This window comes from Protopterus annectens, chromosome 6.part0, assembly GCF_019279795.1.
Source record: "Protopterus annectens isolate FY-2018-M chromosome 6.part0, PAN1.0, whole genome shotgun sequence".
NCBI lineage: Eukaryota > Metazoa > Chordata > Ceratodontiformes > Protopteridae > Protopterus > Protopterus annectens.
The window spans coordinates 816,075,709-816,091,837 of record NC_056737.1 but is presented as its reverse complement, the minus strand read 5'-3'; the positions used below and the strand labels follow the sequence as shown (position 1 = coordinate 816,091,837).

General features: G+C 45.5%; 1 protein-coding gene across 1 annotated transcript in view; it reads left to right on the top strand.

Annotated features, from left to right (window-relative positions):
- The window catches only part of SNAPC1 (small nuclear RNA activating complex polypeptide 1), a 588,252-nt gene that overhangs the window by 285,709 nt on the left and 286,414 nt on the right, over window positions 1-16,129 (top strand). The window contains exon 5 of the mRNA XM_044074493.1: window positions 13,546-13,704. Within this exon, the coding sequence (XP_043930428.1) occupies window positions 13,546-13,704 (159 nt within the window). The remainder of the gene's footprint in view (window positions 1-13,545; window positions 13,705-16,129) is intronic.

Genomic DNA, 16,129 nt, shown 5'->3' with positions numbered 1-16,129 from the left:
TTGCCGCTTGAGATGCGAGGTGTTGTTTTTCTGGCTCAGGCTCGTATAAACTTTATTTATAGAACTTTTTTTTACTAGAAATAGTCTTTTCCCTGGGGTTATTGTTAGTTTTTAGTCTTATATTTGTTGTGTTAGCTAAATGTGTATTTGTAGCTGCCTTCCCTTCCCTTTAGAACTCGTTTAATTTAGAGAGTTCTCCCCTCCCCCCCTCCTTATTCTTTTCCTGTCCGGTTAGCCGTTTAAGTTGAAGGTTTTCCTTCTACCTTCTTTATAGGCTAGCCATTTGGAGGCTTTCCTATAAAAAAAAAAAAAAAAAAAAAAAACTTTAGCTGTAGTCTGTAGTATACTGTGTTTTTCTGTAGACTGTATTTTGTTTGGTTAGCTATTGTTGTATTATTTGTTACAGGATGTCCAAAGAATCCAAGGTGTCTGAGTTCAAGAAGTGTGACTCATGCTGTCAGAAGATGTCCCTGACAGATGGGCACACTTCTTGCGTCTATTGTTTAGGCGCTGTGCACCTGCAGGACTCTTGTTTTGCCATGCATTTAGTCCAGGAGTTCTGCAGGAGCGTAAGAATAAGCTTATTCTTAGGGACTTTTTAAAGCCCCAGGATTCACCAGCCAAGACTCAGCCCGTGAAATCCCCTAAATCTACCAAATTGTCGGCTCCAAGTTCTGAGCCGTCTTTGGTTCAGACCCTACCTGCTACTTCGGTTCTGGCTGGAACTGATAAGACTATCGAAACATCAGAAACTTCGGAGCCTTTGCGGAGCCAGAAGAGGCTGAGGTCCCCTTCTCTGGAACCGATACATTCGGCTCCTCTGTCTCCCCTGCTTCAGAGCGAGTGCAGTCACAGATCTTCTCACTCCTCTCGATCCACTAGGCTCTTGGATCACGACATGGAGAGAGTGGTCAGTAGGTTTCTAAAGTCGCAGGCACTTGCCAAGATGTTGTCCAGCCCTCCTCAACAGGTGTCGGCTCCATCCACTTCTATCGATGTTCCTCCTCCGACTCCATTGAGCTCTGAGCCGGAGTTCGTTGGGGTTCGAGTAGTGGAACCGTCGGCTCCAGTAACTCTTATCTCCTTTGATTTCGTCGTCGGCTCTGATTCCCTCGATGGTGCCGTCCGTCGAGGGATCTGGGTGTTGGGGCTCCCTCGTCGGCTCTGAGGGGGCGAGTGGCATTGGACCCTTGTCCGACCCCGTTCTCCGTCTCGGAGCTTCGGCGCAGGTGAGCTCAGCGCCTACATCAGCCTCGGAGCCGTCTCTCTCGGTGCGGAGAAAGATTCTGATTTCCTCTGAACCGGAGCTTTCTCTGCATCATGGCAGGGACGTCTTCGATGTCATGAGGAGTGTGCTGGCCACTGAGTCAGCTCCACTATCGGCCCCATCGGCCCCATCGGCTCCGTCCACTGTAATGCCTGTGCCAACCTCTGCTCCTCCTCCAGACACTCAGAGGAGGCCCCCTCGTAAGAAGAAGTGCAAGAGGAAGCACATTGACTCCCCTGAGTCTGTCACTCCTAATACAGACTTAGATGACTCTGAAGGGTCCCCGAGATCCCCCTCTGAAGATGTTTCCTTTTCGGACATCCTCAAAATGCTTAAGCAGAGGGGGAACTGGAATCCCCTAGCCCCTACCGAAGATGAGTCTGTATTCCTGGATGTGTTCGGTTCCCGACCTTCCACCTCCTGGGTTTCTCCGCTTTTCGATCCACTTATGTCCGTGGTGGCTTGAAAGGCTTGGTCTGCCCCAGATGCAGTGCAGCCAACTCCGAGGAGACCTGGCAAGTTCATCACAGCACCCCATGATAAGCAGTTCCTTACCAAAGGTGTTCCTGTTGATGCCATGGTGGTAGCAGCAGCCACCAAAAAAGAGTTAGCGGAAACCTCTTCGCCTGTCCATCCTCCTAACAAGGAGTCTAGGACCATGGACAGATACGGGAAGCGAATGTTTGCTTCAGCGACCTTTTCTATGAGGTCACTGAACTACTTGTGCCATTTTACCCAGCTTCAGAGGGATCTCCTTAAAGAGCTTGGAGATGCCCTTCAAGATCCATCAGCTGAGGGGGCTCAAGCTAAAGTAGCTTCCCAGCTGGCGACCCTTAATTCTGTAGTCAACTCCTCCATGAGGCTCATTTCCTATGCAACCGATGGTGCGAGTAGAGCTGCAAGTACGGGCGTGGCCCTTAGGAGACATGCATGGATGCGGCTGTGTAACTTTGCGGAACCCTCTAGAGTGTCATTCACCAACTCCCCCTTTGATGGTTCCTTTCTTTTTGGACCACAGGTGAAAGACACTTTGACTAGGTATGAGCAAGAAGGCAAGACTCTCTCTGCCGTGGGAGTCCATTTTTCCACTCCTTGCAGACCATACCCCAAGGGTCAGAAGACTGGTAAAATATGGTTCCAAAAATCCCAGGGAGCCCCGCCTGACACACGTAGCAATTTTTCCTCCAGGGGCAGAGGGGGAAACAACAACAACAGACGCTGCCCTCGTGGCAGAGGGGGTCCACAGAACCAGGGCAACAGAGAATCCTTCTCTGAGAAGCCTTTTCAGCATCCCTGAAGGGTTGCCCACCTCTGGAGGCAGTTGGAAGACTTTCACTGTACCCAAAAGCCTGGCAAAATTTAACGCAAGACAAATGGGTATGGTCAGTTATATCCAGAGGTTACAAAATTCCCTTCTCTCAACCCCCCCTTATCGTCAAACAAATCCCTTCCAGATGTTCCGCCCAATCTGAGAGACCAAGCAGTCATAGAAGTTTCAAAACTGCTGGAAAAAGAGTCATCCAGGAAGTCCCAGCAGACCAACTTGGATCCGGAACTTACTCAAGGTTCTTTTTGGTACCAAAAAAGACAGGGGACTGGAGACCGATTCTAGATCTCAGCAGACTAAACAAGTCTGTTCAAAGAACAAAGTTTCGGATGGTCATGCTACAGTCCATTCTACCCTTTCTGGGTCAGGACAGTTGGATGTGCTCCATAAATCTTCAGGATGCGTACTACCACATCAAAATGGACAGGCGCTCCAGGAGATTCCTTCGCTTCCGGCTGGGAGCCAGTCATTACCAGTTCAGAGCTCTGCCCTTTGGTCTCACCACAGTCTTCAGGGTGTTCACCAAATGCATGGCAGTGGTCACTGCTCACCTGTGACGTTGAGGATTCCAGGTGTTTCCATATCTAGACGACTGGCTCCTCACTGCTACTACCAGGCATCAACTTCTGCAAGTCAGGGACTACGCAATCACAATCTGCTCCCAGCTAGGCATTACAATAAACTTCGAAACATCTGCCTTGTTGCCCTGTCAATCCATCACCTATATAGGAGCAGACTTAGACACAAGGAACATGTCCGCAAGGCTACCACCAGAAAGGGTGTCTGCAATTCGCCAGCAAGTACAAATTCTAATGCAAAGCAAAAGGGTCCAAGTCAGATCCGTCCTTCAAACTCTGGATTCCATGGCAGCGGCAATTCTTCTAATACCACTGGCCCGCTTTCACATGAGGATCCTTCAGTGGCTTCTGTTCACACAGTGGTCTTTCCAACAGCTGCCCATTGTCTCACACGATCATGATTACAGAAGCATGCAGAAGGCACCTTTCCTGGTGGATGGTGACTCAGGGCAAACCCTTCATTCATGCCCCTCCGGTTGCCACAGTGACCACAGATGCCTCCCTGATAGGGGGGGGCATTATCAGGGCAGGACAGTCCAAGGCACTTGGCAGCCTCACGAGTACCATCTGCATATAAATGTCCTAGAAATGAGAGCCGTGCTCCTAGCGTTGCAAGCTCTTCAGGACTCTCTCCCTTCTGGGACCATTGCAATTCAAACGGGCAACATGTCAGTGGTGTGGTACATCAACAAGCAGGGCGGAACCAGGTCCTACCCCCTATGTCGAGAAGCACTCAGACTCTGGCAGTAGGCGATTTCCTGCCGTTTTCTGAATCTGACGCACATCCCTGGGAGATCCATAGCGGACAGGCTCAGCAGAGCTATTCTCATGCCTCACGAGTGGTCTCTGAATCAGGTAGTTGTGGTTCTGATCTTCCGCAAATGGGGACAGCCTTGCTGCGATCTTTTTGCCACCCCCTTCGACAGCAAACGCAGCAACTACTTCTCCCTTCTTCCGCTTCCAGGTCACACTCCCCCTTCAACAGCTAATGCAGCAACTACTTCTCCCTTCTTCCGCTTCCAGGTTACACTCCCAGAGACGCTCTAGTCCACGATTGGCCTCGGAGACTTCTCTATGCCTTCCCTCCGTTTCCCCTGATACCAAAACTCATACAGAAAGCAATATTGTTGGGTTGCAAAATGATCCTCATTGCCCCCTACTGGCCTCAACAGATATGGTTTCCGTTCCTGCACCATTACCTTCTCGATCAGCCCTGGACTCTAGATCCGATTCCAGACCTACTGATTCATCAATCAGGAGGGCTGCATCAATCCCTCCAAACACTCCAGCTCACAGCTTGGTTGCTCCACTTCCAACCTTAGCCAGGCTTCCCAGCATTTCCCCGGCCGTGTGTGAAATTATTGTCTCCTCTCACAAGTCCACAACTAGAAAAACGTATGCTAGCAAATGGAAACGTTTTTCTTGTTGGACAGAGGCTAGGAACGTAGATCCTTTTTCAGCTCCAGTCCACGAAATTTTGGAGTTCCTAGCACAACTTTTTTATTCTGGGTCCACTTCTCCTACAATCAGGGTCCAATTGGCGGCCATTTCTAACTTTCATGTTGGGTTGTCTAATTCAAACATTATGTCTCATAAGCTCTGTAAAGCCTTTTTAAGAGGGACTACTCTCCTGAGACCTCCAGTGAGAGATCCCCCTCCTCCTTGGGACCTTAATTTGGTACTAACCTCCTTAATTATGCCCCCCTTTGAATCTGCGGTGTCCTGCTCCATTAGGTTCATAGGTTCATACTAGGCTATCTGCCCTAGGGCATTTATAAGCCTAGCCAGAGTGTGTTTGGCTTTCGCCACCCATTTTAAATAAATTTTGCTATGCCTTTTTTTGAGGTTAGTATACTGTGCCTCTGTCTAACAGTGACACAGAAGTGATACCCGGGGTAAACCTACGATCCCCCATCCACTCATCAAGATTCCTCTTGAAGAGAGTCAATGAGGGACTCTGCCTAACCTGGACTGGGATTTTATTCCAGAGTGAAGGGAGCCTCTGGGTTATGAATCTGTCCCTCCAACATGTCCTATTTATTTCAGTGCTGACATTCAAGTCTCTCGAGCGCGTAGCTCGATGGGATTTGGATTTTCTGAGGTGCAGCATGTCCATTAATTCCGGGTTGGACATGGCTTTATACGTCAGGCACATATCGCCTCTGAGCAGGCGGTATGCCACTCAATAGAGCTGGAGTTTCTTTAACCGGGCAGCATATGACATCTGTTTGAGCCCTTTGATCCTCTTGGTGAGGTACTTTTGGGGTCTTTCCAGTTGCTGCAGGTGTCTGGTAAGGTACATCCCAAAAGGGGCATTGTACTCAATTATGGGCCTGATGAGGGATGAGTAAAGAGGCACGATGACCTCCCCTGATCTAGATGTGAATCCTTTCATGATTAGGTGGGCTGTATAAAATGATGTTCTTCATTCCACATTGCTGCAGTCCTAACTATTGGGTAGTCCGCTGTCCAGTCGGCCCGAATACCAAAGTATATGGCTGACGTCGGTCAGGGCGCATTAGACTGACGTCAGTACGTCAGGGTACTAATGCGCATGACCGACGTCATATCCTCAGTCTTTTTTGCCGCATGGTCCGATGCAGAAGCAATTTTGCGAGTGCAGGTTGGCGTTCTGAAAGTTTCTGAAGTCAGAGTTTCAGACCGAATCAAAGTTGGCTAAGTACCCGCTAGGGAATATTTTGGTTTTTCTTGCCTCAGTATTTAACCGGATGTCAGAAAAAGTGAATAACTGTATTTCTTGTGGGAAACAGATACCTCATAGGGATTACCATACTTTGTGTATACCTTGTTTAGGGCCTGAGCACGACGTTGTTGGATGCCGCTCTTGTGCTAGATTTAACAAACGCACTATTAAGAGAAGGTTAGACTGTGCCAGGTTAGTTTTGGGAAGCGTTGTAATTATAAAATGCCGCCGGAGGCTCCGACGCCCGCCAAAAAGCACAAGGACAAAGCAGCAAAGCCTAGAGTGGAAGAACCGACAGTCCCTGACGTCAGATCTTTAGAAGGCTCAGTGGAGCCGGAGGTTTTGCCAGGTGTTTCTTTGGAGTCTCAGGATGAGACTTTACTGTTACAGGATGTATCCTCGCAGGAAGTAGGCCAGGCTGAGGGGGCTTCTCAGGTGGCTGTTCTTCCCTCTCTTCCTAAGGTGGTTAGGGCCTCCCCTTCTGTTTCCAAGGCTTCTTTGAGAGGCAGGCCAAGTTTAACTTCAGTGGGGGTTTCTCCTAGTGCTTCAGGGTCTTTGCCTAAGAAACATATGCTTAAAATGGCAGAGGATTTGATTACTATGATTAGAGGTTCTATGCCCCCTCCTGATAAGAGGCCTAGGGTAGAACCTGAGTTTGAGAGTTTTGAGCAATGTTCGGAGGCTTCTGAGTCTTCGGCTGAAGACTTGCAGGAGTATCCTCCTTATTCTGATTCTGATGTGGATGATTCTACTCCTTCAGCTTCTCCTCCTGAGGATTTTTCATTTTCAGAGACTCTGCATTCCATGAGGGAGCATTTTAAATGGGAAGGTCAAGATTTCTCTGATTCCAGGAAGAGGCTTAGGGAATTCTTGTTTTACCCCAGCATAGGCCTTTAGCTATACCTCCTGTTCTGAATGTGGTGGAAGATGTTTTTGCAGAGGCTTCCCTCAATCCTGATTCTTTGCCTCCTGCCCCAGTTAAACCGGATAGGTACTATAGGGTGCCTGAAGCTCATAAGTATCTTTTAAGAGTCCTAGGGCAGACCCAGAAACTGTCTCTCAGGGGCCTAAAGGTGTGAAGGCCTCTGTTGTTAAAAATCCTGTTCCTCCTGATAAAGAGGCAAGGGCTTTGGATAGATGGGGAAAGAAAGTGTATACTTCTTCCACTTTAGCCATGAGGGCGTTGAATTGTCAGTTTCACATGTTAAAATATCAGAATTATCTCCTTTCACAATTGAAATCTAAGGTGGATGCTCTGGCAGAAGGTATTGAGTGTAAAGAGTTGCAGGATTTAGTTCATGTGTCTGAACAGGTGGGTAAACATTCCTTGCAATGTGGTTTTGATGCTGTGCAGGCCTCCTCGAGGGTGGCTGCCACTGGTTCTGTTCTTCGTAGGCATGCCTGGTTGAGAGATCAGATTTTAGCTGAGCATGTTAAAACAAGGATTTTGGATGCTCCTTTGCAGTCTGATGTGTTGTTTGGTTCGCCTGTGGAAGCAGTCTTAAAGAAAATGGAGGACAAGGCTAAGTCTATGCAAACTGTTAAGGATTTTTTGCAGGTGCAGCCTCCAAAGTTTAGTAGAAATTGGCCTACTAAGGGATGGACTTATCCTGCTTATGATTCCCAGTCTAGGGGTAGGTCTAGACGTGGTAGGGGCAGAGCTCAAGGTTCTTTTAGGCCTAGGACAGGGAGTTCCCCCGCTCAGACTTCTGGTGAGGGCAGGGGTCAGTCCTTTCGTAAGCAGACCCAATGACCTGCCTTTTCAGCTGCCAGTACATTCTCGCCTGGCAGCACCTTTGGGAGGAAGAAAATTGGGATTTAATTACCCAAGACAGATGGGTTCTGGATATCATTCACCACGGTTACAGGTTTTATTTCCATACCATGCCTCCTTTCAAAGGCATGCCAGACATTCCTCCTCTACAAAGACAAGAGGCTCACAAGCAAATTTCTCTGTTGCTCCACATAGGGGCCATTCAGCCAGTTCCTGTGCCAGAAAGGGGCCTAGGATTTTATTCTCGCCTGTTCCTAGTACCGAAGAAGGGGAACACGTGGAGGCCAATTTTGGATTTATCTATCCTCAACACTTATCTGGACATTCCCAAGTTCAAAATGTTGACGTTACAACAGCTTTTACCTCTGCTGGGCAAGGATCACTGGATGGTAACTTTAGATCTCAAGGAAGCTTACCTTCATGTGCCTATAAGACTAAGTTGCAGGAAGTATCTGCGTTTCGAGCTGGAAATTCTCATTATCAGTTCTCTGCATTGCCCTTTGGCTTATCCACTGCCCAGAGTATTCACAAAGATTCTGGCTCCAGTGATAGCTTACTTCAGGCTAAAAGGAATTCAAATCTATCCTTACTTGGACGACTGCCTGATTCTAGCTCAAGAAAAGAAGACCTTCTACAGCATTTGGATTATGTCATAGCAGTGCTAAGATGGCTAGGGTATTCTGTGAGGGGAATAAAGTCCAGTCTAGTACCCTCTCAAGACATGTGCTTTCTGGGTGTGAGACTGAATACAGCAGCCCAGATGGCCTTTTTAACCCCGGACAAACAAAATACTCTTTCCAGTTACTTCCATCAACTATCTCTTCAGTCCGGGCTGACTGCAAGGACAGTCCTTCAAGCCTTAGGGTTCATGGCATCTTGTATTCTGGTGCTTCCCAATGCCAAACTGCATATGAGGAAGCTGCAATGGTATCTCAAAAATGTATGGACACAGCACTGCCAGGATTTGGACACTGTCATTCAAATAATACCTTGCATTCAAAAGGAATTTCTGTGGTGGGCTCAGGAATGTCACCTAAACAAGGGACTCTCTGTGACCCGGCCAGAGGCGAGTCAGATTCTAATGACAGATGCCTCAGACATTGCTTGGGGAGCTCATCTAAATGGAAAGTGGATACAAGACAAGTGGCCTGCCAGACTACAGCATCTACATATCAACATGAAAGAGATGTTAGCAGTCCAGTTTGCATTAATGGCTTTCAAGGAGTTACTTCTTCCAGGGCAGGTGTTGATTCTAACAGACAACACAACTGTCATGTGGTACATCAACAAACAAGGGGAACACATTCTTACCCATTGTGCAGGCAAGCAATGATTTTATGGGAGACTGCGCTCAGCTTGCAACTAACTCTTCAGGCAAGGTTTCTGCCGGAGCACAGAACTCCTTAGCAGATGTGTTAAGCAGACAAATCATGGATCCCCACGAGTGGAAACTGGATCTTCATGTATTTCAAAATTGACAGTGTCATGGGGAACTCCAGACATAGATCTGTTCGCTTCTCCACTAAACCACCAGCTGCCAAAGTTTTGCACAAAGAGGTTTCATCACACAGCTTGGAAAGTGGATGCTCTTTCTTTCAGTTGGAAAAATCTTCATGTGTATGCTTTTCCACCTCTGCCTCTTCTCCCAAAGGTGCTTCTAAAGGTCAGACAAGACAAGCCAAGGATGATTTTAATAGCTCCAGATTGGCCTCGGCAGCACTGGTACCCATTACTGAGGAGTCTGGTAAGGAAGCCTCCATGGCCTTTACCCTTGATTCCAAACCTGTTGTCTCAGAGGGACGGTCACCTGCTCAATGTCAAGCTTCAATCTCTTCATCTAACAGCCTGGCATATTCTGTTTTGAAAGACAGCAGGTCTCAACTTCCTCAACAAGTTTTAAATGTGATTATGGAAGCCAGAAGACCTAGTACAAGGAAAGTGTACGCAGAAAAATGGAAGAGATTTTTATTTTGGAGTGCAGCAAACAATTTGGAGATTTCTGAGCCTAATTTGAGTGTGGCTCTTCAATATCTTACTGAGTTATTGGACAAAGGTTTGTCTTTCTCTTCCATTAAGATTCATGCTGCAGCAATTTCAGCTCACTATGATTGTGACCCACCATTGTTTTCGCATCCTTTGTTCAAGCAATTTCTTAGAGGGCAAAGAATATAAGACCCCACGTAGAGCTCCTACTCCTGCTTGGGATCTCAATTTTGTGTTGGAGAAACTTACTCTACAACCTTTTGAGCCTCGGCTACTGCTGAATTGAAATATTTGTCATGGAAGACTGCTTTTTGTTGGCCATTACTTCTGCAAGAAGGGTTTCTGAGTTGCAGGCCCTTATGGCGGTAGAGCCTTTTTGATTTTCCATAAGGATAGGGTATCATTACGTACTAATCCTTCCTTTATGCCTAAGGTGGTTTCTAGTGTGGCTTTAAACCAAACTATTCATTTGCCTACTTTTTATGCAGATCCCCAAAATAAAGGCGAAAAGATTTTGCACTCTTTAGATGTACACAGGCAATTGCGTTATTATTTGAGCAGGACTAAGGATTTTAGGCAGTCTCAGCAGTTGTTTGTTTCTTTTGCTTTGGGTTCTAGGGCAAGCCTGTGTCAAAACAAACTATTTCTAGGTGGATTGGGTTTTGCATTGCATTTTGTTATTCCCATCATGGCAAGGAGATTCCAGCTGGAATTAGGCCTCATTCCACTAGGGCTACTGCCACTTCTACAGCATTTCTAAGGGGTGGCCACTAAGGATATTTTGGAGGCAGCTACTTGGAGTTCAGTGCATACTTTCTCTAAGCATTATCACCTTCCTCTCTACTCTAAGTCTAGGGCTGGTTTTGCCACAGCTATTTTGCAAGGCATGTTGTCAGTTCCTGCTTCCTTATGATTTGCCAGCCTCCCTTACCTCTGCTTTGGGATTCTACCCAATAGTTAGGACTGCAGCAATGTGGAATGAAGAACATAGTACAGTTTTGTACCTACCATAAATGTAGATGTTCGAGGATCCACATTGCTGCAGTCCAATTTACCCTCCCTCCTTCCCTCTGTGTTTAAGGGTGGTTGTGTAGGTGAGGTTATATTCTGGTAATTTTGTATATATTGTACATATTTTTGGTGCAGGTATGTTTGGAATTTTTGGTTTTGGCCTTAGCTTTTCAGGGTCTTCTGACATCTGGGGCAAGAAAAGACTGAGGATATGACGTCGGTCATGCGCATTAGTACCCTGACGTACTGACGTCAGTCTAATGCGCCCTGACCGACGTCAGCCATATACTTTGGTATTCGGGCCGACTGGACAGCGGACTACCCAATAGTTAGGACTGCAGCAATGTGGATCCTCGAACATCTACATTTATGGTAGGTACAAAACTGTACTTTTTTCTAACCACTTTGGCCACGTGGTTGTCAAATGAGAGATTGCTATCAACTTGGGTCCCCAGGTCCCTAATTACTTCTTCCGTACTTAATGGATTACCACTTATGTGGTAATTTGTGGGCACTTTGTTTTTGCCAAAGGGGATGACTATACACTTTTTGGCGTTTAGCTTGAGGCCATGGCTCTGGCACCAGTTGTCTGTTTCTATGAGGCCCTTTTGGCGGATGCTTGTGTCGACTGGAGAGTCGATTATGGCGCCCAGTTTGCAGTCATCTGCGAACTTAGTCAGCCACAGTCCTTCCGTGTTGGCCTGTACCTCCGAGAAATATATACCGAATAAGAGAGGTCCCAGGACTGAGCCTTGTGGGACGCCACTTGTAACTGGTTTGGAGTCTGACATGGCTCCAGCAATTCTAACCATGTGGGTTCTGTCCTTGAGCCAGTTTGCAACCCATCTAGTGACATAGGGGTTTATATTTAAGCTGGTGAGCTTATCTATAATGCCCGAGTGGGGTATTGTATCGAAGGCTTTTGCGAGGTCCAGGTAGGCTGGGTGGACCACCTTCCCCTCATCAATGGCCTTGGTGACTGTTTCAAAGAAATCAACCAGGTTTAAGAGGCAGGATCTGCCCTTAACAAAGCCGAACTGGGTAGGATCCAGTGTCTGTAGGTCCCCAATATCTTTATTTATAAGGTCCATGATGATCCTTTACATAGCTTTGCAGACCAAGCTAGTCAGGCTTATGGGGCGATAGTTTCCAGGATCCGTTGAGGCACCACCTTTGTGGAGAGAGACCACCGTTGCTGTACGCCACTCTTTGGGTACATATCCTGTAGTAAGGCTGAGATTGAACAGTAGTTTTATGTTTGGGTTTAGCTCTTCTTGGAGTTCATGTAAGACGCAGCCCGGGACACCGTCTGGTCCCATTGATGCTGTGTTTTTTGCTTTGGAGAGGGCGACTCTTACCTGAGCATCTTAGATGTCAGGGGGGCAACACTCTGCTGGGATAGATATTTGCCCTTTGGTGGGGAGAAGTTTGCGCTGAACCTGTCAGCTAGGATGTTGGCAATGTCTGTGGGTTCGGTGTATTTTTTGTCATTTTGGACTAATTCTGAGCATATCTGGGAATTCCCACCCAGGTTCCTAACATAACTAAAGAAAGCCTTGTGATTATCCTTAGTGTCCTGTGCAATTTTTCTCTTGAAGTTGGCCTTAGACGATTTTATGAGTGCCCGTAGTTTTTTGCTAATACTGATCAGAGATGCCTTCCCTTTTTGCGATTTTTAGTTTTGGGATTAAGTTTCTGTCTTGGAAAACACTCTTTCTGTTAGCTATTACTTCAGCCAGACTTGTCTCTGAACTTCAGGCACTATGTGTTCGTCCTCCATACTTGGTTTTTCATAAGGACAGGGTTGCTCTAAGGACTAATCCCTCATTCCTTCCAAAAGTCTGCTCAGAAAACAATTTGAACCAATCTATAGACCTTCCTGTGTTTTTCCCTAACCACTCCAACAAGGCAGAATACAAATTACACCAATTGGACGTTCAGACAATTGCATTTTTAATTGCGTAGGACTAAGAATACAAGGAAGTCGGACCAACTATTCCTTTCCTACGCTCTAGGCTAACAAGGTCTCCCAGTTTCCAAAGTGACCTTATCCAGGTGGTTGTCTCACATTATCACTTTCATTTATCAACTGAGAAACAAAGAGTTGCCTATCGAACCGAAGCGTCATTCTACTAGGGCTTTGGCCACCTCTGTAGCCTTCCAATCTAGATTGCCCATAGATTCTATCTGTGCAGCTGCTACTTGGGCAAATCCTCATACCTTTATTTCTCATTACAAGCTAGATATGGTCTCCAGGAGCAGAGCTGACTTTGGTTCCACTGTTCTGAAGAGTCTGTTCCAATGAGCCGCCCAGGACTGTAGGTGCTAGGGATGCTGTCCCAACTAGCAAGAATGAAGGCGAGATAGACAACTTAACATTAAGAAGTTATATACCTACCATAACATTCCATGTTAGTTGTCTTCATCTTGCCTTCTTTCTTGCGTCACACCCTCCGTCCCCCTGTCCTATTGGATCGAGAGGAGTTTTGGTTTCACTGGCTGAGTGTTCTCTGGTTTGTTTCCTCTACTGATTTAGAGAGTATGACAGATCTGCCCAACCTGTTTGTTTGGGCAGGTTGATTCTCTGGCTATGTCTGGGGTTAGCTATTTCAAACGAGATCTGTGTAGCTAGCGCTAGGCATCATGGGATAAGGGGTAGCCTCGAGCCAATAAACAGCTCTCGAGCTATAGAAGATGGCAGAGTCGGAGCCGAGGATCGGCTCCGATCCCAACCAGCAAGAAAGAAGGCGAGATGAAGACAACTAACGTGGAACGTTATGGTAGGTACATAACTTCTTATTAATGAGCATCTTCCCAAATGTTTCATTTTGAGATTAAGGCTGTAACCCATTGAGTTTGCATATTTTTAGACATTTACCATGTATATTTTTTAACTCTTAGGAAGTTATGAACATTCACGAACACTATCAGCAGATGAAATGTTTAATTTCTGCAGACAGAACCCAGCCAGACAAAGCACTGAGCCTTATAAAGGAAGAGTTTGTGATAAATTTGAAAAACATTGCTCTGGAACATCAGCAGTGGTGGATGAACAAAACGGTAAGAAATGAAGGAGCTTTTGATGTCATCCTTGTATATTTCATGTACTTGGAGCTAGGTGGTGTGGATCATTATTTCATGTGCTTGGAGCTAGGTGGTGTGGATCATTATTTCATGTGCTTGGAGCTAGGTGGTGTGGATCATTATTTCATGTGCTTGGAGCTAGGTGGTACAGATCATTATTTCATGTGCTTGGAGCTAGGTGGTACAGATCATTATTTCGTGTGCTTGGAGCTAGGTGGTGTGGATCATTATTTCATGTGCTTGGAGCTAGGTGGTGTGGATCATTATTTCATGTGCTTGGAGCTAGGTGGTGTGGATCATTATTTCATGTGCTTGGAGCTAGGTGGTGTGGATCATTATTTCATGTGCTTGGTAGGTGGTGTGGATCATTATTTCATGTGCTTGGAGCTAGGTGGTACGAATCATTATTTCATGTGCTTGGAGGTAGGTGGTATGGATCATTATTTCTGAGTGAGAGACTAGATGCTGCAGCTTTCTACAAACAGCAGTACAAGAATCTGCCCTTTTGGCCTGTTTTAGACAATATTCTACAGCTGTTATTTTCAGATATTTAAATGTAGTGTGTGTGTGTGTGTGTGTGTGTGTGTGTGTGTGTGTGTGTGTGTATGTATGTGTGTACATACATCTGCGGTATGTGTAAAATACATGATGCTATCCCAATGCACTACAGAGAAGTTCTGTACATAGTTTTCACCAATCAAGAACACTAACAGTACAAACAAATTATATATATATATATATATATATATATATATATATATATATATATATCTATATATTTTTTTTTTTTTTTTTTTTTTGTAGTGATCATGAACAGAATCGTATAGATGTTATCATGCATGCCAGCTATCAGTCTGTTCTATGTCAGTCTTTATAAACTATTAATTTCCCTGAACAGGTTATCCCCAGTATGAAGATAAGATCTGATCAGAGTAGCTATCTCACAGGTAGCCATGGTGATGGTTTATGTCCTTTCTTCCATTTCAGCAATGAGGATATTGTAGTTATAGCCTTAGGTCCTCCTTGGGTGGAGAGGGAGGATGTGCAAACCACATCACTGTAGGGGTCACTGTGCCTTTTTTTAAATGAGCACACACTTGTGTGCACCCAAAGTGAAGTACACTGCCAGGTGGTGACTTGGTGAGCTAAACACATGCATTTGAGTTGCAGTTACATCCACTGCTCCTGCTGCAAGGGGTTATAGCACTCTGCACCATAATACCCACTCCTCCTCAGAATGGGTATGGCCATCATTTTCACATGAGCCCCAGTAGAGATCTGAGCCACTAATGGAACCCAGACCACCTGGACAAGTCAGACCTAGCAAATGTCACTGGCGCAGCAGGTAGCATACTCACATTTGGTGCAGAAGGCTGTAGGTTCTGCTTCCACACTAGGTAGAAGGATTGCTGTCTGCAGTGCTGATAAGGGGATACTGCACTCCTGAGTGTGTCATCCTTCAGATGACATGTTAAACTGAGGCTCTGTCATCTTGAGTTGATGGTTGTTCAAGTGGATATAAAAGATCCCATGGCACCTATTGAAAAGAGCAGGGGAAGATCACTAATGCCGTGGCCAAATTTCCATAAGTAGTGTAAATTCCACCTAGAGTCTCCCTTGAAAAGAGGCCACTAGCCTAGTGAGACTAATCTGGTCAGCAAAGGATAAATTAATAAAATAAATAAATAAATAAACTCTGTGGTCAGGGCTTTATCCCTTGTATACAACTTGAGCTGGCTGTTCCCATCTTTCAAAATGACTTCTGCACATATTTCTGTAACATTCCTATGAGCATATCTTTTTATTTGTATACCATGAGAGTATGAAAATGGGTGATACAGCAGAGTGGGGGAGGGTCCCTGGAACTTATGCCATAAGTGATTGGTTGCAGATTGAAGATTGGGAGAGGGCTTATAGGAACTTGCCTTGCCTACCAAAACATATGTTAGTTGTATTTTGCATTCCTTAGGCTTATTTATTAAAAATAAATTTTACATTTCCATTCGCATTTCAAGCATGAAAGATTGTGTCCAAACATATCAAAAACTGAGAGTGTTAATACATGAGTATATAATCTATAACCATGAAATCATGTAACAGTCTAATATTATTTACGTAAAAGATAAATAATAGAAACTTTCCATAAAACACTTCAAGGTTGTTCAGCTGTATGATTTTAGTACGACAATCCAAGTTCAATTCATGCATGAATATGTTTAGTATTCTGTTCATTTAACCATATTAGTTGTAGGGTTGCCCTATTTATTTGCAATGAGACCTATGAAATGCATTGAGATCGTCAGGGAGTAATCTTTCCAATATAGAAACATACAGGAGAAGAGTGTTGTAATAACTGTTATAATCCACATTAATTCAGTAATAATAGACCTCTCTCATTTTT